The sequence below is a fragment of the Schistocerca piceifrons genome, chromosome 3 (assembly GCF_021461385.2).
Source record: "Schistocerca piceifrons isolate TAMUIC-IGC-003096 chromosome 3, iqSchPice1.1, whole genome shotgun sequence".
Classification (NCBI taxonomy): Eukaryota; Metazoa; Arthropoda; class Insecta; order Orthoptera; family Acrididae; genus Schistocerca; species Schistocerca piceifrons.
The window spans coordinates 537,680,493-537,705,899 of NC_060140.1; the positions used below are offsets into that span (position 1 = coordinate 537,680,493).

Here is a 25,407-nt window from a genome sequence, read left to right on the forward strand (position 1 = left end):
AATTTTATGACGAAACCCATTAATATGTGTAAAGTTTGGCTGCCAGCAACTGTGTATCGGAGACTGAAAAGCAATTGACCGCTCATATGTTTTGGTGTTCAGGGGAAGTATCGCCGTTCAGAGATATCGAGGTAAAGCACAAGAAACAAATGTGCAACCCTTTCAGATGCATTTGGACCAATCATCTTCATGGACTATAATGTTAATTCGCATCGAGCTGCTGTGATGGATGAATTCACCGTGGGTGAAGATATCCACCACAGAGGTTAGGGAGGTTGAATTTAAGCGTTACACGGAAAATCAGAGATGTAATCGCAACACATTCACCTGCAAGTATGACCTCTTTTTGGGACCTGTACGAAATTGTTTTACAGGGATGAGATCGACAGTCGACAAAAGCTCTTGAATCGTCTCAAATGGCTCTGAGCACTATGGGACTTTACATCTACGGTCATCAGTCATCTAGAACTTACAACTACTTAAACCTAACTAACCTAAGGACAGCACACAACACCCAGTCATCACGAGACAGAGAAAATCCCTGACCCCGCAGGGAATCGAACCCGGGAACCCGGGCGTGGGAAGCGAGAACGCTACCGCACGACCACGAGCTGCGGACTTAAATCGTCTCATAAAGAGGATGTACGTTTGGAAAATAGCTTTACATTTTTGTGAAATACGATTATTAAGTTTCAGAAGACCATATTAAATTAAGTCTTGATGTCGCTCTCATAGGCGAGATGCTTTACCAACAGTCATTTTCTTCTTCTACAACCACATGTACAACCGATTCTGTAAGTGTACTCTACTTTCCTGATCATGCATAAAACTTGTGCACTAGTGTACGTAGAGGACAACCAGGCACAGAAAGGTGCGTTTCTAGTTCATAAGGAAATGTTAATGACCGCTAGGGAAACAAATCTGGGAAATGAACTGCCATTTGCTGTGTAAATTTAGGGATGGTTAAACCTTGCCAATGCAAAGAGCAGAAATTTGCAGAAATAATTATATAGGAAGAATGTTTAGGAGGAGGAAGGCACTCTGGTATTGTTAATTAAATTATAAGACTTATATTAATTGACGTTTTGTGTTGAACTGAATAATAATGCATTTACTTATTTCATTAGGGAGAAGAAATATTGGTGACCGTAGAGCAAGGTACACTGCTTGGACAAACAGCCACAAGCCTCTACAACACAACATATACAGCTTTCTTGGGAATACCGTATGCTGAGCCCCCTCTTGGGGTACTGCGATTCCAGGTGAGCTCTGAATTATGAATAGCAGTATCACTCGATGCCAGTGATAATCTGGCATATCAGCGGCACAAACGAGAATATCACTGAAACAGCCGAAAGGTAAGTCAATGATGCGTACAAAATTTTTTGAAACACTAATGAAAGTAACCAATAGAAACACAGGTTTTTCCATTAATTAGTTTGTGATAAAGTTTAACTTTAGAATTCCAGTTCGACCATATTCAGCAGCATACTGACGTATCACTTACAAACCACTTTGTACATGTAGTGCAAACTGAAATTAACCAGTTTACAAGTACTGTCAAAGAAGAACTTGTCTTGCTAAAGAACAATTTCGTACTAGAAATACATAGCACATAATTCATGTCCATGGTTCTATTTCTACAGTGACGTTCATCGAGCTCTTGGTGTTTTAGCACTATTGAAAACACCACTAAATTAGTGTACAGCGTGTTGAGAGCTAAAACAATAACAATAATTCATTTACTAAGTTGCATTCCGTGAGAGACGAATATATAAATGTTGTTTCACTACAAAGCAGAACAGGTAAACAATTAATACATGGTAGTATGTCTCTGTTGACGGTAGTCAGCCCCATGTTATTATTGGAAATAAATTTGCTCAATGCAAATAATTTGGCTTCGCTTTTATTAGGTACAAACGTACTACCTATTGGTGACATACGATAATTTGTGCCGGACCCGGATTCCAACTTGGATTTCCCGCATATCGTGAGTTATTCGCATTCGGCGTATTTATATCGAAGTATAATAATCAATACAAGCTAATTGCGGTTTGCGAAAGCTCTTTCGTGCAAACTGTACTTTGCTTTAAGACTCTTCCATGAATCTCGTAGAAATAGCACAAACACTGGTCAAATACAATACTGAAGCTGGAAATAAATCTTTCTTAAATATCGAGGCAAATGCGGTAACTATGACAGAAAGACTCCAGGTTGAGATTCATAGGAAGAATTCTAAGAAAATGTGACTCATCGACGAAAGAAGTAGCTTACAAAACGCTTGTTCGTCCGATTCTTGAGTATTGCTCATCAGTATGGGACCCTTACCAGGTTGGATTAATAGAAGAGATAGACATGATCCAGCGAAAAGCAGCGCGATTCGTCATGGGGACATTTAGTCAGCGCGAGAGCGTTACGGAGATGCTGAACAAGCTCCAGTGGCGGACACTTCAAGAAAGGCGTTACGCAATACGGAGAGGTTTATTATCGAAATTACGAGAGAGCACATTCCGGGAAGAGATGGGCAACATATTACTACCGCCCACATATATCTCGCGTAATGATCACAACGAAAAGATCCGAGAAATTAGAGCAAATACGGAGACTTACAAGCAGTCGTTCTTCCCACGCACAATTCGTGAATGGAACAGGGAAGGGGGGATCAGATAGTGGTACAATAAGTACCCTCCGCCACACACCGTAAGTTGGCTCGCGGAGTATAGATGTAGATGTAGATGTAAAAGCTTTGCACAAACAGTAATATGCAACACTGGCAACATATGAGCGGGCCTATAAGTTTCGACTAAGTTGTAAAAGTTTATTAGTGCAGCCCTTACACATCTTCCGTACAGCACCGATCTCTCCCATGTTTTTGTAGCCGAGAAGAAAGACATTTGTTTAACCGTCGGTTGCTTTAGACGAAGAGTTGCAATCCTGGGTACAATCATGGTTCCACAGACCACCACTAACATATATTTATCCATGAAAGCTTTGACTGTGTTGTCTCACTGTGGGAAAAATGTATTAAAATTTATGGTGACTACTTTTGAAACAATAAACGGTTTCCAGAATGAAATTTTCACTCTGCAGCGGAGTGTGCTCTAACATGAAGCATTCGGTTCGGCACACATTCTTAATCTGCCAGGAAGTTTCAATAAACGGTTTACTCAGTTTTTTCCACATGTCTCGTTTTAATTTGACTGCCACTTATAAGAAATGTGTATTATGAAAGTGCCCACGGATTTCAGCTTCTTTCATACAGTATGAACATAAAGAGTGTGAACAACAGTATCTGTCGTAGAGACATACGTACAGTAATTCCTGCGAATGTTCGTCTGTAAAAAGAACATGAAATCCTTATACGTTACAGAAGTGCTGTTTCTTGTTCAAGTGTACTGCTGAGTGTAGGCCTAGTTGCAGGAACTTAGAGTATTGAAGAGTGTAGCATCAAGTTTTCACTCTATGAAATAACATTTTTGATGGAATTTGTAAACAGGGCAACATTATGAAATAGGGTAAGCCGAACGGGGCTGCCCTGTTTTAAGCAGACTGGTCTGCTATTTGGAAGTATGGAGGCTCCAGTCTTCCTACGACAGTCCCGACTTCCTTCGTAGTACTGCAGGCCAATGCCGGGATGGTTCCTACTGTAAGGTCACTACTCTGTCCAGATCTTGTCAGAATATATGTGAATACCTCTCCGTAATATTTAGTTTTTTTTTGGAGGAGGAGGAAGGGGAGATTGTATTACCATATCATGACCAGTGTCATAGTATAAGTCACGAAAAGATAAATGAAAGTACTGCTGCGGTTAATATTACTCAGACTGGCACTGTTGTTCCAGGCCCCACAGCCTCCACCTAGTTGGGAGGGTATTCGGAATGCCACCCAGTACGGCAGCGACTGTGTGCAGTCTAGCGGCGGCTCGGAGGACTGCCTCTACCTGAACGTGTACGTGCCGGGCGTCCCGCAAGAGGGCGCAGGGCTGCCCGTGCTCTTCTGGGTGCACGGCGGAGGGTTCTTCGCCGGCAGCGGCTCTGACCAGGAGCACGGACCTGACTTTCTCGTCTCCTACGGCGTCATCCTGGTCACCATCAACTACCGACTAGGCCCACTCGGTAATACGACCATTCTCCCCACTGAACAGGCGACGTAATGAAACGTACACCCTTCTGCACCTAACACGCTGTTTTTTCTTTTATTTCTCTTTTTTGAGTCATCAGTCTTCTGACTGGTTACATGAAGTCTGCCTCGAATTCCTCTCCTGTGCCGACGTCCCCATCCGTGAGTAGCACATCCTCAATTATTTGCTGGATGTAATACAATCTCGGTCTTACTCTACAGTTTTTGCCTTCTACAGCTCCCTCTAGTACCATGGATGTCTTTCACTGATGTCTTAACAGATGTCCTATCATCCAGCCCCTTCTCCTTGTCAGTGTTTTCCACATATTCCTTTCCTCTCCGATTCTGTGCAAAACCTCCTCATTGCTTACCTCATCAAACCACCTAATTTTCAACATTCGTCTCTAGCGCCACACCTTAAATGCTTCGATTCTCCTCTGTACGGGTTTTCCCAAAGTCCATTTTTCACTACCATACAATTCTGTGCTGCAGACGTACAGTCTCATAAATTTCTTCCTTAAATGTATTTCATACTGCTAGACTTCTCGTGACCAGTAATGCCCCTTTTGCAAGTGCTAGTCTGCTTTCTATGTCTTCATTGCTACGTCCATCGGTGGTTATTTTGCTTCACAGCCATCAGCCCTAATGTTAAGTTTCTCGCAGTTCTCATTTCTGCTACTTCTCATTACTTTCGTCTTTCTTCGATTTATTCTCAGTCCATTTTCCGTATTCATTAGACTGTTCATTCCATTCAACAGATCCTGTAATTCTTCCTCACTTTCACTGAGGATAACAATGTAATTAGCGAATCGTATCATTGATATCCTTTAGCCTTGAATTTTATTTCCCTCCTGAACCTTTCTTTTGTTTCCATCACTGCTTCTTTGATGTACAGATTGAACATTAGGGGCGAAAGATTAATTCCAGTCTTACACCCTTTTTAATCCGAGCACTTCGTTCTTGGTCGTTCACTCTTATTATTCCCTCTCGGCTCTTGAAAATGTTGTATGCTGCCCGTCTCTCCCCATTTTTCTCAGAATTTCGAACATCTTGGACCATTCTGCGTCGTCGAACGCTTTTCCAGGTCGACAAATTCTATGAATGTGTGTAGATTTTTCTTTAATTTAGCTTCTATTATCATCCGCAACGTCATAACTACCTCTATGGTGCCTTTATCTTTCTTAAAGCCAGATTGGTCATCATCTAACACATCTTCAGTTTTCTTTTCCATTCTTCTGTATATTATTCTTGTAAGTAACTTAGATAAATGAGCTGGTAAGCTAATTCTATGATAAATCTTGCACTTGTCAGCTATGGCAGTCTTCCGAATTGTGTGGATGGTCTAGCGGTTCTAGGCGCTCAGTCCGGAACCGCGCGACTGCTATGGTCGCAGGTTCGAATCCTGCCTCGGGCATGGATGTGTGTGATGTCCTTAAGTTAGTTAGGTTTAAGTAGTTCTAAGTTCTAGGGGACTGATGACCACAGATGTTAAGTCCCATAGTGCTCAGAGCCATTTGAACCATTTGATATTTTTCCGAAAGTCAGATGGTACGTCGCCAGTCTCACATTCTACACATCAACGTTTTGTTGGTAGCTCCTCCTAATAATTTTAGAAATTCTGATGGTATGTTATCTATCCCGCCTTATTTAATTTTAAGTCCTCCAAAGCTCTCTTAAATTCTGATTCTAATACTGGATCCCCTGATCCCCTATCTGTTTTATATCGATTCCCGTTTCTTCTTCTGCCATATCTGACAATTCTTTCCTCTCATACAAGCCTTCATGTACTCTTCCCACCTATCCGCCCTCTCCTGTGCGTTTAACTGGGGAATTCCTTTGGCACTCTCGATGTTACCACTCTCGCTATATCTTGAGTCAGGCCTTCCGATAACCAATTCTTTCTCGATTTCTTTACATTTTTCATGCAGCCATTCTGTCCAGCCCCTGCAACTCCTATTTATTTCATTCTTTAGCGACTGGTATTTGTGTATTCCAGAATTTCTCTGAACACTGTTGTACTTTCTTCTTTGATCGCTCAACTGAAGTATTTCTCTGTTATCCACAGCTTCATAGTCGACACCTTTTTATTTCAGACTTCCGTGATTATCCTTCCTAGTGATGTCCATTAATCTTAAACTGTAGTGCCTATTAGGATATTCTTCATTGATCTATAGTCTCAGAGTACTTTAAGTATATCTCGTCATTCCTTAGTACTTCCGTATCCCGCTTCTTTGCGCATTGATTCTTCCTGACTAATCTCTTAAACTATAGCCTACTCTTCATCAGTACGACATTGTGGTTTGAGTCCATACACGCTTCGGACTTCGCTTTAAAATCCATTATCTGATTCATGAATCTCTGTATGACCGGCCTCCTCTTGCGATTCTTAAACAGAGTATTCGCTGTTATTAGCTGAAATTTATTTCAGAACTCAGTTAGTCTTTTTTCCTCTCTCATTCCTTGTGTCAAGCGTATATTCTCTTGTAACCTTTTCCTCTACTTCTTCGCCTACAATTGCATTCCAGTGCCCCTTTAAGTACTGCATTATGTAGTCAACTTGCTCTATATAATTGTCGTTGCAATAGATTGACTGGTGTACTGTACCACCTTCTGTAATTTATAGTTAATCAGCATCGGCATTTCAGCTTCACTCCTTGAAAGTTTGATAGCGACCTGCTTCTTTATTTTTAAATTTTCCGAAACTTCTGAATGTGGACAGGTGAACCACAGCTGAATTTACAGCCATAGATGAAGAGAAAAGAAGGCACCATTAGGGCATAACATTCTGTCCATGGCGAAGTCAGCAGAGCTGTGTCTCAAGTTGAAATTGGAGACCTCCTGGAGGGAAATTGGAGATGCGTCTTTTTCGAAGGTGTCTTCCTGGTTTTTAACTTAAGCAATTAAAAGAAATCGCGGAAAGTTTAAATCCGGATTTAAGAGAGAACCGAACCGTAGTTCTCTCGAATGCGAGTCCAGTGTCTTACAATCTAAGGTGTATGAGAGGTCAGGTTTCCTGTACAGAAATTGGCTCATCGATATCATTTGGCGGAAACTCTATGTTTAGTGCTCCCAGGGTTGCAAAATATGATGCTAGGCATATGTTTGCTTGGGCGTACATCTACCTGTTTAATAAACAGTGTTATAATTGTATAAAATTTATTTGCCCACACACAGACACACACACACATACACACACACACACACACACACACACACACACACACACACACACACACACACACACACACACACACACAAGATTAGAAGTACTAAAATCATTTTTGTATAAGTTCTAAAAATTTGGGAGAAAAGGAAGTTCAGTAGTTAAGCTCTAAAGTACTGGAGAAATTAATGTGGGCGATTGATCATTGAACTGAAAACATCTAACATAAAAGGTTAAGCAAGAGATTTCATAAAGTTTTAAAAGCTTTATTGCACTTCTCTCACAGTCAGCTAACACGACGGATCTCCACCTGAATCAGCGTCTTCACTCTCGTGTTAATGTGAAATGAACTCGATTAAAATGTGGCGTACAGTGATTTGCACGCCAAGGCAGTGACAAACTGAGAGAACTTCTCGCCGGAGTATGATTTCACTTTTCAGTGGGGACTGTCCTATTCGGAGGAGGACCACAGTGACCGACAAGGAGTCCCCTGCAGCTGGGTGGTGTGCTTCCCCGACTGTGTTTTGTTATTCCTCACTGCCAGCTACTCCTCCTTGCACCTTCGCAAGGTTCACTGATTCAGGAGTGAGAAATGCAGGGGAATGGTGGACTGCATCACGTTCTGGTGTCTGCAGATCCCTATGGCAGTTTGGTCTGCCTCTTCGGCTCCACATACTGCCGTGTGACGTGGTAACCAGTAGAGTAACGCATTCTCAACAAGAAGAATTGTCCCTCTTATCTTTTGCATTTTCTTCGCTGCATACATTTGGTGCTATGCTACCAGGGCGCCCACTATATTGAAGAATTGTCATCAGTCTGCAGCTCGTGGCCTAGTGGCTAGCGTTGCTGCTTTCGTATACGGCGTCCCGGGTTCGATTCCCGGCCGGGTTGGGCATTTTCTCTGCCCAGGGCTGGCTGTTTGTGTTATCCACTTCATTTCATTATCATGATCATCATTCGTGAACGTGGCTATATTGGAATGTGTAAAAATGTCTTCGTGCGAGCGCTGATGACCGCGCAGTTGAGCGCCCCACAAGCCAAACATCATCATCATCTTCATTATATATTGTTATCAGGATCGAAGATACTTCTGCACTAAATATATGTATTCCTCTGGAAGGCATACCCTGATGTTATGTTCCTGGAACATTACCGACAGCCAAGGAAGCTCTCCTTACTTCAAACCACCAATGTGCTATATAAAAATCGTGATGCCTTTTCGAAACTGCTGTAAAATAAAGGCATCAGAATCAATACTTAAGAACACTCCCTCTTCAGATTTACCACACCTGCTACGTCGGAATCTTTCAGGGAGCGTCGTGTTCAAAGGAATCTAAACGATCTGCATTAACATGAACTGGCACCATGTTCAAAATTATCCAAACGATCAAAATTTTGTGGCAGGTTCAGATATATCCAGTGATCTGACATTTGGGTAAATTAATTCCAAGCACTAAATTCACGAATATATTAGTTAGAACGGCGAATTTTGGATACAACTGCGAAGCATTCGCCAGCTGTCCAAAAAAAGCGTCAACAACGTGTGTATCTTGTCTGTCGTGCAGGTTTTCTGAGCACTGAGGACTCCGTAGTGCCTGGCAATGCTGGGCTCAAGGACCAGCGGCAGGCCCTGCTGTGGGTGCAGCAGAACATCGCCAGGTTCGGCGGGGACCCGCAGTTGGTAACACTGCAGGGGCAGAGTGCTGGCGGCGTCGCCGTGTCCTACCACCTCGTGGCGAACGCGTCGGCAGGTGAGGGACCGCGACTGTAGCTCGCAGACAGCCTGATAAGATTAAGAAATGGATTTGTGTACAAGGTCAAGGCGAGATATCTGTACTTTATATCAGTAAATTTATGTTTGTTACTTACTGTTCACTGTTTGCAACTGTGCTATTTCAGGTCTGTTAACTACTGAATCGGAAAAATTTTCAATAGGGCACTCATCCACCGGTCGTCTAATGTGTGAATTTAGCTGTTGAGAACCAAACTTTAGTAACCAATTACGAAAGTTTCACAAATTCTCCACTACGTTACTATCGTCCTTTCGGTGCTGCTGATGAGATAAGATTATTGATACATGGAAGAACCCTGGAGATACTAAAAGGTATCAGATAGATTATATAATAGTAAGACAGAGATTTAGGAACCAGGTTTTAAATTGTAAGACATTTCGAGGGGCAGATGTGGACTCTGACAACAATCTATTGGTTATAAACTGTAGATTAAAACTGAAGAAACTGGAAGAAGGTACGAATTTAAGAAGATGGTACCTGGATAAACTGAAGAATCAGAGGTTGAACAGAGTTTCAGGGAGAGCATAAGGGAACAATTGACAGAAATGGGGAAAAGAAATACAGTAGAAGAAGAATGGGTAGCTTTGAGGGATGAAATAGTGAAGGCAGCAGAGGACCAAATAGGTAAAAAGACGAGGGCTAGTAGAAACCCTTGGGTAATAGAAGAAATATTGAATTTAATTGATGAAAGCAGAAAATATAAAAATGTAGTAAATGAAGCAAGCAAAAAGGAATACAAACGTCTCAAAAATGAGATCGACAGGAAGTACAAAATGGCTAAGCACGGATGGCTAGAGGACAAATGTAAGGATGTAGAGGCTTATCTCACGCGGGGTAAGACAGATACTCTCTACAGGAGAATTAAAGAGACCTTTGGAGAAAGGAGAACCACTTGCATCAATATCAAGAGATTTGATGGAAACTCAGTTCTAAGCAAAGAAGGGAAAGCAGAAAGGTGGAAGGAGTATATAGAAGGTCTATACAAGCGCCATGTACTTGAAGACAATATTATGCGAATGGAAGAGGATGTAGAGGAATATGAAATGGGAGATATGATATTGCGTGAAGAGTTTGACAGAGCACTGAAAAACCTGAGTCGAAACAAGGCCCCGTGAGTAGACAACATTCCATTAGAACTACTGAAAGCCTTGGGAGAGCCAGTCCTGACAAAACTCTACCGTCTGGTGAGGAAGATGTATGAGACAGGCGAAATACCCTCAGACTTCAACAAGAATATAATAATTCCAACCCCAAAGAAAGCAGGTGTTGACAGATGTGAAAATTACCGAACTATCAGTTTAATAACTCACAGCTGCAAAATATTAACGCGAATTCTTTACAGACGAATGGAAAAACTGGTAGAAGCCGACCTCGGGGAAGATCAGTTTGGATTCCGTAGAAATGTTGGAACACGTGAGGCAATACTGACCCTACGACGTATCTTAGAAACGAGATTAAGGAAAGGCAAACCTACGTTTCTAGCATTTGTAGACTTAGAGAAAGCTTTTGACAATGTTGACTGGAATACTCTCTTTCAAATTCTGAAAGCGGCAGGGGCAAAATACAGAGAGCGAAAGACTATTTACAATTTGTACAGAAACCAGACGGCAGTTATAAGAGCCAACGGGTATGAAAGTGAAGCAGTGGTTGGGAAGGGAGTGAGACAGGGTTGTAGCCTAACCCCGGTGTTATTCAATCTCTATATTGAGCAAGCAGTAAAGGAAACAAAAGAAAAATTCGGAGTACGCCACACACCGTTGGGTGGCTTGCGGAGTATCAATGTAGATGTAGATGTAGATGTAGAAAACCCATGGAGAAGAAATAAAAACTTTGAGGTTCGCCGATGACATTGTAATTCTGTCAGAGACAGCAAAGGACTTGGAAGAGCAGTTGAATGGAATGGACAGTGTCTTGAAAGGAGGATATAACATGAACATCAACAAAGGCAAAACGAGGATAATGGAATGTAGTCGAATTAAGTCGGGTGATGGAGAGGGAATTAGATTAGGAAATGTGACAGTTAAAGTAGTAAAGAAGTTTTGCTACTTGGGGAGCAAAATAACTGATGATGGTCGAAGTAGAGAGGATATAAAATATAGACTGCCAGTGGCAAGGAAAGCGTTTCTGAAGAAGAAAAATTTGTTAACATCGAGTACATATTTAAGTGTCAGGAAGTCGTTTCTGAAAGTATTTGTATGGAGTGTAGCCATGTATGGAAGTGAAACGTGGACGATAAATAGCTTAGACAAGAAGAGAATAGAAGCTTTCGAAATGTGGTGCTACAGAAGAATGCTGAAGATTAGATGGGTAGATCACATAACTAATGAGGAGGTATTGAATACAATTGGGGGAAGAGGAGCTTGTGGCACAACTTGACTAGAAGAAGGGATCGGTTGGTAGGACATGTTCTGAGACATCGAGGGATCACCAATTTAGTATTGGAGGTAAGCGTGGAGGGTAAAGATTCAGAAGGATGTAGGCTGCAGTAGGTACTGGGAAATGAAGAAGCTTGCACAGGATAGAGTGGCATGGAGAGCTGCATCAAACCAGTGTCAGGACTGAAGACCACAACAACAACAACAACAACAACAACATGGCTATTTAGGAATCTGAAGGTACTTCGCCTGTCCTGAAGAAAAAGGAAAATAAATAAAAAGATGGTTAAGCGTTCTTGATCCCAGTCGTGATGCTTTCGCAGATGTTGTTAAAAAGTCAATCAACAAGGTTTGGTTTCATTGTCCGTAGTTAAAAAGTGCGCAATACCTATTTTAAACTTTATTAATTAAGCTTGTGGCTTGTTTTTAGTATAAAATATTTGTGAAGTTTTATGTACTTCGTGAAAGATATTTTTAGACCAATTGTTACTATCTATTAACGTATATTAGTTACACAACAAGCCTAAAAAGTTGTATTTTTCTAAATTTCAGTAGCATGAAAAGCAAACTTCTATTCCTAGGATTGGCAGCTACCGCCAATCAATATGGACTTCACTAAATCTGTAAATGAGCACAACCTATTCTGTTCTTCAGATAAGTAGTTCATTTTATTCGCACAATTTATGAGTCTATTTTTTGTGTTATAAGTCTACCAATATTTTTTTTAATTTTTAGATCTGATGATGACTGTAAATCAGATAACCGATTGTCAGTTTTAATGAAATTTTTTGTCACGGAGATAGTGAAGTTTATAATCTAATGCGATACATAGGTCACTGAAGTCCTTCACAGGTCCAAACGTCCATAATTCCTCATTTATGTCTAACTTGGATTTCGGTCATCTTGGCTCATTAATTCTGTAGCAGGTGCATTTTATGGCTTAGAAATAATTATTTAAGTTTTAATGCTATTTAATAGCTTAGAAAGTAGCACTAAAAGATTTCTAAACTCTGTCCATTGAAACAAAAAAGTATATTTGAAGAAAGTTTTAACAGCCAAGGTTCCATTCAGTGCTATTTATTCCTGATGACCGGTTTCAACTGTTAAAATTTTCATCTCTTGATCTCCAAAAAAGTTGTTGTTATACGTCCTGTTCCATTATGACTATGTCACACATGCGATGTTGACATTACCAGTGAATAGCATGTAGCACATTCCACACAGGTGTATTACAAATAAAAACAGGTTTGTCATAAGTAGAACAATGCAGTTAAAAAGCACCTTAGCAGCATTGTTCTTATTTCTGACAATCCTGTTTGATACTGCCCATAATAATGTCAACATGGCGTTTGTAATACAGTAATAATGAAGGAAGACGTATTACAATAAGTTTTCTGAAGTTCAGAACATGACATTCTTAATCGTTAAAAAGGTCATCAGGAATAAACAATAATGAAAGTGAACCTGGCTATTAAAACTTTCTTTAAAGCAAATTCAGATCTCTAGTACCACTCTCTAATTATGAGAAATTACTATCAAAGAAATATTTGACAAATCTTCATGTTACAGTTACTTGGCGATTCACTTCTATATTTTACAGTGACGAAAGAGACAGCATTGTGTTCATATTTAGACACAGATATTTTCATTTTCCATTGAAATATTTCTTAGTTCCTGTACATCTGATGTCTTCACATTAATTTGAATCCGCGCAAACGACAATCATTGTGAGTGATACCTGACTGCGCATCAACAACTTACAATGTTCTGTAAAATCACTTGCGTACTGAGATAAAAACACTCGTTAACTCTCTTAAACAACTGAACAATAGTGCTTATCTGTGGTTGTTTTACATTTTTAGGTTCCGCAATCCATATGTGTCCTTCCACGAATCGCTTCTCGTGTAATGAGCAGTTTGCATCCTAATTGTCTGGAAGAGTGTGTATAACGAACTGAGAGACAATTTGTGAATACGCTACCAGTTGAGCGAAGGACAAGAGAACTGCCGTTCCAACGTTGCGGAACACGGGCTTTCCATGACAAACTGCTTCCAGTACGTGCATTAACTGCCACACAATAGTTGACAGAACTGCTACACTCTTCGACAAATATTTCCTGTCTGAAACTATAATTGGAAATCTAGAATACTGCTTGAATCCAGAACTTGAAAGGGTGAATTATAGAAATAGGTGTTGAAACCAGTTTCATTGTGTAAATTTAAGGGAATAGGGACGCAGTTCCTTGACAGCCAATAGGAAACGATTAAAAAAAGTAATTTTAACCAAAACACTAGTTTCGTGCTTTATTCCTAATCTCTTTCCATAAGTCTTCCTTCAGATTCTCTCCGTGTATTTTACATCAGTAACAAACCATGCCAGTCCGTTTGAAGATTTCTTATTTTACTAAAACATTAGGAAGACAGACACAGTGTAACTGAATAAAACAGCAACAGAAATTTATTAAACCAATGTGCCGTTTGGTGCAAAATTTGCTGTCTTCTGCGTCCAGTGAGCTGGCATACTGATCAGTATTGTTTTGTATCTAGGAGAGCTGAGTTACGTTTTTAATCATCTCAGTTAACAGTTTTAGATGACCGGCAGAATATTAATATCAGCAGAAATGGTACCATAGCCTTTGAGTTATCACTATAGCGAGACCTCAACGACAGGATGTCCAGTCCACATATAATTACCGCTTCTGGGTATCGCAAGATATCTGTGCGTCTACCCTACGCCGTAAGAGCAGGCAGTGCACGAGGAGAAATCTGCCCTCGAGTGTGATATTTTCTCTCTCGCTGCAGGCCTCTTCTCGAGGGTCATCGACGAGAGCGGCACTCTGGTGGCCTCGATCTCTGGGACGAGGGACGCCCGCTACCACGCCTTCAGGCTGGGCGCCGCGCTGGGGTTGGAGACGGAGGACTCCCAGGAGCTCGTGGATTACCTGCGCTCTGTCAACGCCTCTGACTTACTGGTGGACGACGCACTTCTCACAACGGACGAGGTACGCGTATGCCACAATCTGTTATACGCACGATTTACACCTATTCCCATTTCAAGCCAAGTACTAGGTGCAAATAATGAAATAAAAGGAACCTTGATTCCTGGACAGTTATGTGTGTGATTTCTCATTTCTTCTAAGTTTATTAGTTCATGATTTTAATCGTAGCTAGAATGAAAAAAGAAAGATTAGGGATTAATGTCCCGTCTACATCGAGGTCAGTAGAGGTGGAGCACAATCTCAGATTGTTTTAAAGCAACCTTCCCGACATCTACCTGGACCGATTTACGGAATTCACTGGAAACCAAAGTCAGGGTAGTGCGACTCTGATTAGAGTCGTCATCCACCTCGCTGCGAGCCCAGCCTGCTAAGCCGGCCGGAGTGGCCGTGCGGGTCTGGGCGCTACAGTCTGGAGCCGAGCGACCGCTATGGTCGCAGGTTCGAATCCTGCCTCGGGCATCGATGTGTGTGATGTCCTTAGGTTAGTTACGTTTAATTAGTTCTAAGTTCTCGGCGACTGATGACTTCAGAAGTTAAGTCGCATAGTGCTCAGAGCCATTTGAACCATTTGAACCAGCCTGCTAACCACTGCGTCACCTCGCTCGGGGTACTGATTGCTGCTATTTTATCGACAACTGAGCTATATATTTCAGAATAAAATTTTCTCGTCAATTACTCAGTTAGAAAATTTATTTCGTTTTACCGAATTTAACAAATTCATTAATCTGTCATATTCAAAGGATTAGTATTGATTTAAGTGATGTCACGTCGTCTTCACAGAAGTATATTGCCATGATATCTCGTATAGTTTACATATTGTATGTGATAATTATGGACACCAATGATAATTTTCAGTAAATGAATCACATTTATGTACATTGTGAAGAACTGTTAGCAATGATGTGTTTACAATTATCATTTACAATATGTACATTTTTTACATGTCATGGTACTGTGTTCTCTGAAGAAGATATTGCCGTCTGCTAATATTATGGTTCTGGAGATCAAATTAATCAATCGAAACGGGTAAAACTAAATAAACTTTCTGATTACTCAACTAATGACTGAATATTATTATGAAATTTATTACTTCATTTTCTTGCTTGCATTTTACTTCTTCGTGTTTTCTTTTCGACCTTATTTTGCAGATGTTTCTGTTTGACCCAAAACCACTTCAGCTTCTTACTGTGATTCTTCTTACGTTCATCTGCCCGTGTTCTCTCAAATGTAACACTTGCTTTAGCTTCAAAGTTATGCTTCTCGAATAAAGTTTTGAATGCACCTTTGTCCTGTAGAATCTTGTTTCTAGTGCCAATTTCTGGAAGATCTCGCTTAATTTCATGTAACGAATTGTTTTTAATTTTCATTTAGAGGGCATTGTAGAAAATCCTTATTGAAAATGTAAAAGTATTTTTATCATACCGATAAGAAATAGAAAATCAACATTTTTAAATGAACTGAATAAGGGACACTTACCAAGTAGCGCACATCACTCCCTTCAATCCTGATAACGATGTCGAAGGATCATGGAGTAGATTTCACGACAGACGGGAAGTGTCCAGGAGACATCGTGATCCATCCATCCGAGAGATAGTGGGAATTGTTCGGATGCGTATCCTGTTCATGTACACCTAGCCGGCCGCGGTGGTCTCGCGGTTCTAGGCGCGCAGTCCGGAACCGCGCGACTGCTACGGTCGCAGGTTCGAATCCTGCCTCGGGCATGGATGTATGTGATGTCCTTTGGTTAGTTAGGTTTAAGTAGTTCTAAGTTCTAGGGGACTGATGACCACAGCTGTTAAGTCCCATAGTGCTCAGAGCCATTTGAACCATGTACACCTAGTTTGGTGGTATCATATATTAGGTCGATAATAGAGGCGAGTATGCAAATCAAGATCATTTAGTTTTTAACTTAAAAAACTGTAAACTGTCAAAAAACTCCCTCTAAAGAACATAACGTATACTTTATAAAATTGTTTACTTTGTATATTTTATTTAAAAAACAGAATAATAGCTTTTTAAAAAATTTCAATAGTAATTTGCAACTTTTTAAAGTTGATAAAAACGTACTTCTAATACAAATAAAAACTGCACTAAAATATTTGAGAAGACAATCAGTGAACAAACGTCACAGCATCAAATGTTCGAAGAGTGTGTGTGCATTTCCGATCCACGAAACCGAACATTGCGTTTAACGAACTAGTCTTACCGTCTGAGCTAGCAAAGTACGTCTCACGACACCCCCTTAGAAATTCAGATCTACCAGCACCTCTCTGGTTCTGCTTTCCATATTTCCCAGGAGCTCTAATGCCTCCTTTGACGGACTATCACCCATGGAAGGCAAGGTACTGGCCATAGATACAGTCTAAGGGGTTACCACCAGAGTGAATCTTTCACTCACCAATGGAAAGTGCGTTTATATGAAACTTATTGGCGGATTAAAAGTGTGTACCAGACTGTGCCACGAACGCAGAAACTCGGCTTTCACTGGTAAAAATCGTGCCAACTTAGCTATGCAGGCACGAACCACTAACTCCCATCGTAGTTCACTTCTGTCAGTAATTCTCTTCTACGAAAGGATGTCGGTTCGTCCCCCCCCCCCTCTCCCCCCCTTCTTCACGCGATACTGAGTTTTAAGCTGGCAGAAAGTTTTGAAAGAGAGTGAAAACTACATCCTGGAAAGAATCCTCTAAGCTGCGGCTAGCTGATTTCGTCTGTTGCCGTTCGCGTACAACGAAAGTAGTGTATATCCACTCGTTGATCTTGTAAAGCGTGTGTATTGTCACTCCACGGTGCTGCATGTGTTATCATATGACGGGAATCAAATCAAAACCGAAAACCCGCCACAGCAGGGCCACTGAATGATGCTATTCAAAAGTAATTACCATCTACGAAGACATTTATCCTACTGGAAGACGAAACGATTAATTGGCGTTGCGTAGAACGCGATCGGCCGCTGATGACTTCACTACCGTAACCACTCTTGACTTCCTCGTCCGATTGAAACCGACGTCCACGCGCGCCTTTCTTCAGGTCGGTGAAGATGTGAACACAACGAAAGATCCGGGTTATACGGAGAATGTTGCAGTGTTTCCCATCGACAACTTAGAAGTGAGCCATCCATCGATTGGTAGTCAGGGGCGGGAGTTATCCTACAACAAGAATCATTCGCCCGACGGCATTCCTGGGCGTTTTGACTTGATGCCGTGATACAATCTCTCAGAAGTTTCTTCAAAGAGTTGCACTTTGATTTTGGTTCCACGCTCGAGAAACTCGAAGAGCAAAGGGTCCCTGCAGTCGACGCGGAGGTTATCACGACCTTACCGGAACTTGGTGAACAGCTCAGGATTTCTTTCGCGAGGAAGATGTCGGACGTTTCTACTGTTGTCTTTGCTGTTTGTCTTACGATTGTCGGAATGTTGTCGGACGAAATCATCGTGTTTGCATTAAAGCCTATATCAAACCAGTCTTTAGACTGAAAACCACCACAACAACATCTACATCTACATATAATTGGTTACTCTGCTGTTCACAATAAAGTGCCTGGCAGAGCATACGATGATCCACCTCCATGCTGTCTCTCTACCGTACCACTCTCGAACGGCAAGCGGGAAAAACGAGCACTTAAATTTTTTCGTGCGAGCCCTGATTTCTCCTATTTTATCATGATGATCATTTCTCCCTATGTAGATGGGTGCCATCAGAATGTTTTCGTAATCGGAGGAGAAAACTGGTGATTGAAATCATGAGGAGATCCCGTCGCAACGAAAAACACCTTTGTTTTGATGATTGCCACTCCTATTCACGTATCATGTCTGTGGCACTATCTCCCCTACTTCGCGATAATACAAAAGGAGCTGCCCTTCTTTGCACTTTTTCGATGTCATCCGTCAGTCCCGTCTGATGCGGATCAGACACCGCACAGCAATACTCCAGAATAGGGCGGACAAGCGTGGTGTAAACAGTATCTTTAGTAGACCTGTTGCCCCTTCCAAGTGATCTGTCATTGAGTCGCATCTTTGGTTGGCTCTACCCACAACATTATCTATGTGATCGTTCCAGTTCCAATTTAGGGTATTTGTAATTGAAATTCCTAAGTATTTACTCGAATTTACAGCCTTCAGATTTGTGTGACTTATCGCGTAATCGAAATTTAGCGGATTTCTTTTAGTACTTTTCCTTAATAAGGGTCCATTGCCACTTTTCGCACCATACAGATATCTTATCTAAACCATTTTGCAATTCGTTTTGGTCATCTGATGACTTTAAAAGACGGTAAATGACAGCATCATCTGCGAACAATCTAAGGCGGCTACTTGGATTGTCTCCTATGTCGTTAATATAGATCAGGAAAAAAGGAGAGCTTATTACATTTCCTTGGGGAACGCCGGATATTATTTCTTTTTTACTCGATGACTTTCCGTCTATTACTACGAACTGTGACCTTTTTGACAGGAAATCACGAATCACACGAATCACAATTACAACATTTCTTTACAAATGAATGAAATCTAAACTGATGACTGATAGATTTAAACAGCGTGTGCCCCTCCCTCCATTTTATTAGACAAAACACAACACTATAGTAAACAACCGAAATAGCTATGTTTGACGATGCTTCGCTGAGTCGCATCATTATATACCATATCTGATTTTCTTAGTTCAAAGGTAAATGACGGAAACATGAATTGCGGGCGAAGACTGTCGACACTTCTTTTTTGTATAAAAGAGTCAGTAAGGGTTTGGCCACTAGTTTTTTACGAGTACTCACTCTTCATAATAAGAAACAGATGAAATTTCCAGTGAAATTGCAGCCCATCCATGGTGGACAGCTAATAGAATTATGAAAAAGAAGCACAAGACGTATGTACAGAGTCGCACAAATATGTTGTATGTGAGTAGCCTTTACTAGTTCGTGTGTTATCGTAAATACAAACCTGGGAATGTGAACTGACCACTTGAATGTGATTCTGAGCTCAAAGCCACATCACTTACATGAAACAGAGAAGAATCATCTGTGTGTGAAAGCCGGTATCTTTCATAAGAAAATAAATAAGCAAACAAATAATTTCACATTCAGAAGTCTTGGTCAGTACGAACTGGTTAAAAAAAAAGTAACTGATAAGAAAAAACCTGTAACGTCAACTTGTATAAGAATGTAACCTTAAACACGCGAAAATTTCTGCACTGACATATGGCTTTGGTAAAATAGTGAAACTGACAGAACCAACATTGCACAAAGGAAACGAAACAATCACGTATTATGAATCTCACCTGCGAAATGAGGTACTGGCAGAAACAGCAACACAGCAAGACTCCGCAATAGCTAAAAAATACTGCTATCTAAAGTTGGTCCAGTAAATTTGGTTCATAATCTTGACACAGAATGCCAATGAAACAACATTTAATTCCTGTAACTTCAGTTAGGAAGGAACTAATCAAGGGAAACAATTATAGACCCTAATATGAAAATTAATTTAATCTAATAACTTCCGTGGTACAGTATATTAACTCGGAATATCAGTCAATAGAATAATTATCAAAATAACTCGACTGTGACGAGGGTGGAGTGGACCAAAAATACAAGTCTACAAAAATAAAAACAGTCGTTTCACCACATCATATAATACTATGCGCTTCATTTCGAAACCTTTTTACGTCCGTATGCCATGCAACCATTGTCATGGATCATAATTGCTCCTCGTAATAAATCTGCAACTCACATAGTTCCAAAAGTGCGCCCATGCATTGCACTGTACTCCCAAAGATAACCCCTCCTGCTGCACACCGCAGCTATCCACTACCGACTGTCAAATATTCTACAACTCCACAGAGCAGCCATCGCAGACGCAGATACTATTGCCTAACAACTGTTTTTCGGAACGTAGTTCTTCAAAATATTAGCCACATCCAATAAGATCATTAAAAAATAACCATCGTAGAATATCATCAGACAGTATTACGTTAAAAAATTGTGAAAATAACGCCACTTGCATTTTGCTTCAGCATTTGTCAAACTTCAGGAATCTTCCGACTTAGGTACATGTCACCTTTCTTTTCGTTATTGTTATTTCATACCCTTAGCCCTTATGGGGGGATATGGTCTGCCAGCGGTACAATCTCTCGCTATTCTCCGTAGAGTAGTTACAAAATTTACTGAAGAAACGACGAAACTTATACGTGGATGCAAAAAATTACAACATTTTTAGATGCAATATAGCGGTGATTACAAATATAAGGTGTGGTTTACTTAATTTAAAGTTTTAAAAGGAAAATAGAAAGTCTAACAGGTGAAGATAAAAAGACAAAAGTGGACATCTAAAAAGGAAAAAGAAAATAGGAACATTCGTTAAAATGAAGCACTGCACTTTCACAAAAGTCCTTAAGGACCTACGCTAGGTGGAGAAGAGTTTAAACATTTGGATGATTGTGGCCATAAATATAGAAGCCGCTGGATGGTATCTGATCTATAGAGAGAGGCGGTGGGCGGTAAGGTGGGTATAGGGAAAGACGGAATGAAGGACGAATCTGGTGTGTAGGTAGGACCGTGGAATCCGGACAGGAAGGGAGGGAGTAGAATGAAGAGGGAGACAGAGGGGGAGCCCTCATGTGGAGTGGTGACAGGGGGAAAGTCTATGGTTGTTAGGATGAGTGAATACCTTAGCATATTTCATTCGCTTGGAGAGGGGGTCGGTGTTGAAGTTGCGTTGAGGTAGGGTATGGAGTGTGTACAGGTGCAGAGACGGCGGGACGTGTTTGTAAAGGCGCGCCACCGCACCACGATTGGTGATAAGTGTGGTGACAGTGGAGTTACTATATTCTAGTTTTGGAAGTAGTATACGAGGTTCAGAGGCGTTCCATGTAGGAAAGGAGGGTCAAAATGTGAAGAGAGTGTAGAGGATCCACATGGAGGAAGGTGCACATTTTATCGCCGGAGCTTAGTTTTTTCAGTGTAGGGAAACAGTATCGTCAAAAAACGAAGCTCTGTACATCGTGAAATGAAGTAAATTACGTAAACTGTTATCACTGTTAAGATCCTTTACAAAAATAGGTATATCTTCTGTGCAGTTGTCAGAGATGATAGAATTCAGCGGTAACAAGTTTGTTTCGTGTCATGACACCATTTTACACCTCGTGAAAACTATGTGATAGTATAGTTATAAGGTACAAGGAAACAGGATTGAAAGATTTATTTATAAAAGAATGGTGTGTAAATACGTATGTTATCTGTCCCAAGAACCTTACATTGTTTTGTGTACTCGTGCAGAACATGGAAACAGTCATCTTACATATCAATTTCTTTGCAGCTACATTGCAACAAATGAAAAAAAAATACTGAATGCACAATATGCTTCTCCTTGTTACAGCCTATAGTGAAGTGCTGCAAAACAAGGAAGTACATAAGAGGCTGACACCCCGTACATACAGGATGCGTCTTTTTACTAAGCTCTAACATGAGAAATCTACTACAATTACGTAAAAATTGTGTTCTTGTAGTAATACAATTTCAGGGTGCTTAAAAAGTTATCGAGAAAAAAGTGAAAAGGAATTGCACCATATTATGATGCGCTGTTACAATAGATTGTATAAGATAAGACACACTCTGAAGATAAAACGAAATTACAAATATAAAATGTATTGGCGTGCACTTGATCCTCCCTCATTATCATGTACCAAAGTTGCAGTTGAATATAAACTATCAAGAACCCTTATGTAACTTGTTACACAGCATTATCTGACGTCCAACATGTGCTGAAGTAAAATGTATGTAATGTTATTTTCATAATTTTTGTAACGTACTACTGTCTGATGGCTTCTTCGTGCGACTCTGTATATACAGCCTGTGCTTAACGTTTTGTATATTTTTTAGCTCTTGAGGTGTCACTTGATACTGACCGGAAGGCAGAAATTGCAGTTGTGAAGTAAAACAATTAATTTTCTACAGTCAACAGCAAACATGACGCGCTTCAAAAAATTCTGCATGTCCATGACAAGTTAATCACAATAATAGCTATCCGATATAACGCCTTTAAAATGTTCCTCTGTCCTAGAGTATTAGTCTACAGTCTCCATGTCGGGCAGATACCATTTGTCACCACCATAAGTGAGTAAAGGTAATGACAACTTAATTTCAATCGTAAATTATAGGTTATCCCATCAAAAATTCCTCGTTTGCCATGGAGAAGTTAGGGTACTCTTTATCAGAATTTTTATCTTGAACATTTGTTAAGCAAAATAGGAATAAACACTTGACGCGTTTGTGATTACGTGATAGCATTTACCCTGGGAACCCGTTTAATACGAAAACAAGACACAAAATGCGTGCAGTCAGTAGTGGTGATATAATATGAAAGATTTAGTAACGTAAATAACGATTTTGAACATCAATTTAGAACACCATAGAGGGGCAGAAGGATCGTGAACAGAAGACAGGATATTTGCATGGGAAACACTAGCAAAACTATTCACTGTCTGATAAGAAAATAATATTTTGTAATATAAAAGTCCATATTTTTTTAGAAGTAACTTCTCATCAGTTCTCTTTCTAGTTTACTAAGTAGTCTTACAACTTTTATAATGAATACAGCTCAAAATTTAAGAATTAAAAATAAATCTAAACTCTGGTAAAACTTGCAACCTTACGTTTTTGTGCTTGATGTATTTATTGAATCCTTCGCAGCGGTCCACTTTTTAAGTCAGTTCTGATATTTTTCAGATATTCCTCTTATATTGCAAACATTATGTCTGTTCTACTACTAAAAAGAAAGACATCCTATTTTCTGTAACTTATTGATGTTTTTATATACAATGATTTGAAGTATTACGAGATCGGGAATACTTGATTGAAATTTACTTGTGTTCTACGTGCTTATTTATTTGTCGCGCTTGCATATATTAAGGGAAAAGGAGAGACGGCACTGTGTGGTTACAAGAATTTTATGTCTCTTGACGATCTGCTGATGCATAATTTATTGTGCTGTTAGTGGTAGTGTTTTTTGTCCTAAACTGTCAGTTAGCTGCTTGCTCTTTTGTCAATTTGACCTGATTGGCAAGGTTCGTTTTTTGGTTGAACCTTTTTCTGTGCAGAAGATTTCTCTTGGTTTCCAGTTACGTTTCTGATACTAACTGTTTTGAGAACATTCATGTTGCTTTTATGTATGTTAGAATGTAGGAGTGGTTGTGAAAGTGGTCTGCGAATGTTGTGTTGTGTCGTATATCAAAGTTGGTTGTTTTTGTTATGGTTCTTGTGCTTTGGATAAGTATTTGTCTTGGGGCACTCGTATTAATTACGGAACTTTCTGAAACTGTGAATATTTGTTGTGAGAACTGATTTTTTTGTTTCATTTTATATCTTCTTGGTACGTCATTAGAGAATAAGACAAAGTCGGTCCTTTACTATTCTCATCCAGTTTCGCCACTGAAATTTGCTGTTTTATATGATTTTGAGAAGGTTCTTCATGTAATTTTTTCCGCAGACCTCGTGTGCATCATCCTTTGTATTGTTGATCTCTCACTTCATGAATAAAGCGACATTTTTAGCATGCATGTTGTTGATGTAGTGTTAAGAAAAATTGATTTCTATGTCTTTCAAATGTCCTTTGTCACCATGCTCCTCCTCTGTTGTAAGTAGATGTTACTCGCTCTGTAGCTGTTCTGTTTTTGTTCCTGTTTTTCCTAACAGACAGATAATGCGACCCCCATGTGTGTAGAAACAGGTCCTTCTTATTTAGGATTAGGCGAGTGTTTCAGGAGATATCAAGAGATAATCTTATAGGCATGTTGTTGGTTGTATCAGTCGGTTGCAACAGACACACAGGCTAGGAGCAATGAGGGTATTTGTCGCCCAGAGATTATTTTGCTGCACAGAAGCTGTTAGCGTCTGTAGCACCATTGGTATGAATAATTACGGTTAATAGCAGTTTGAGTGATTGGAGAATGAGCGTGTCGGTCCGAAGCCGTCAACCACTATAGCTGAATTTTACACAACGCAACAAGGACGTATGAAATAAAAAATTACCCAGTTTCCTTAGATAATATGATGGAGTATTTCGTATAAAAAATTCCGAATATGACATCGGGAGTTTTTATTGGTTACAGAGACACAGCTGATACAAAATAATCCAAACAAATATTCACAGAAGGTGTTAAGCAAAGGCAGAGGATCAGCTTCTATCCTGATTTTTACAAACAGTGCCACCTACCACTTCAGTGAACTTTCGAATTCTCTTGACAACAGCACGTGTACCTATTCTGACGTTGTGTTGACGTTCTTGTATGAGAACAGCAACATTCATTACCGGAACTTTCAAATCGTCTCATGTGATTCCTTTTTTTTTCTCTGCAGACTTCGCCTTTCATCCATCACTAAAGGTAAAAATTGAAAGGGTTAAGGCCAGGAAACGTTATCATTTCTGCTGATCCATCTTCCGGAGAATGTTATGTTTAGATGACATGACACCTGAGAACTAGAATGTGCAAGAGGCCCATTAATGCTGCAATAATATAACCATCCTTGTAGCCAAATAATGCTTGAAGCTCGTTGTTTATAGGTCCTCTAACTTTGACTTCAGAACATTTCTGCTCCAATTAGAGAGGGTTCTTGATTAACTTGGTAGAAAGTACCAGAAATTAGTTATATGTGGTGACTTCAGTATTAATTTTGTATATGATTATGCAAAAAAAGAATGTTGGTAGATTTCCTAATATCATATGATCTGATGCAGACTGTATTTATTTCCAACTAGGGTGCAAAGGAACAGTAGCACAGCCGTAGACAATATTTTTATACATTCTTCATTACTACATGGGCATTCTGTTGGTAAAAGGGTGAAGAGCCTTTCAGATCATGATGTACAAATTTTAACACTAAAAGCCTTTTGTACTCAAACAAATGTCACATATAATTACAAACTATGTAGGAAAGTTAATCCAAAAGCAATAGAGAGTTTTTTTAGATGTCGA

General features: G+C 40.1%; 1 protein-coding gene across 1 annotated transcript in view; it reads left to right on the top strand.

The window, feature by feature from the left end:
• The first annotated feature begins 819 nt into the window (after window positions 1–819).
• Window positions 820–25,407, top strand: part of LOC124788810 (venom carboxylesterase-6-like) — a 51,454-nt gene continuing 26,866 nt past the window's right edge. The window contains exons 1-4 of the mRNA XM_047256091.1: window positions 820–871; window positions 3,798–4,115; window positions 8,848–9,033; window positions 14,252–14,457. Coding sequence (XP_047112047.1) covers window positions 820–871; window positions 3,798–4,115; window positions 8,848–9,033; window positions 14,252–14,457 — 762 coding nt within the window. The remainder of the gene's footprint in view (window positions 872–3,797; window positions 4,116–8,847; window positions 9,034–14,251; window positions 14,458–25,407) is intronic.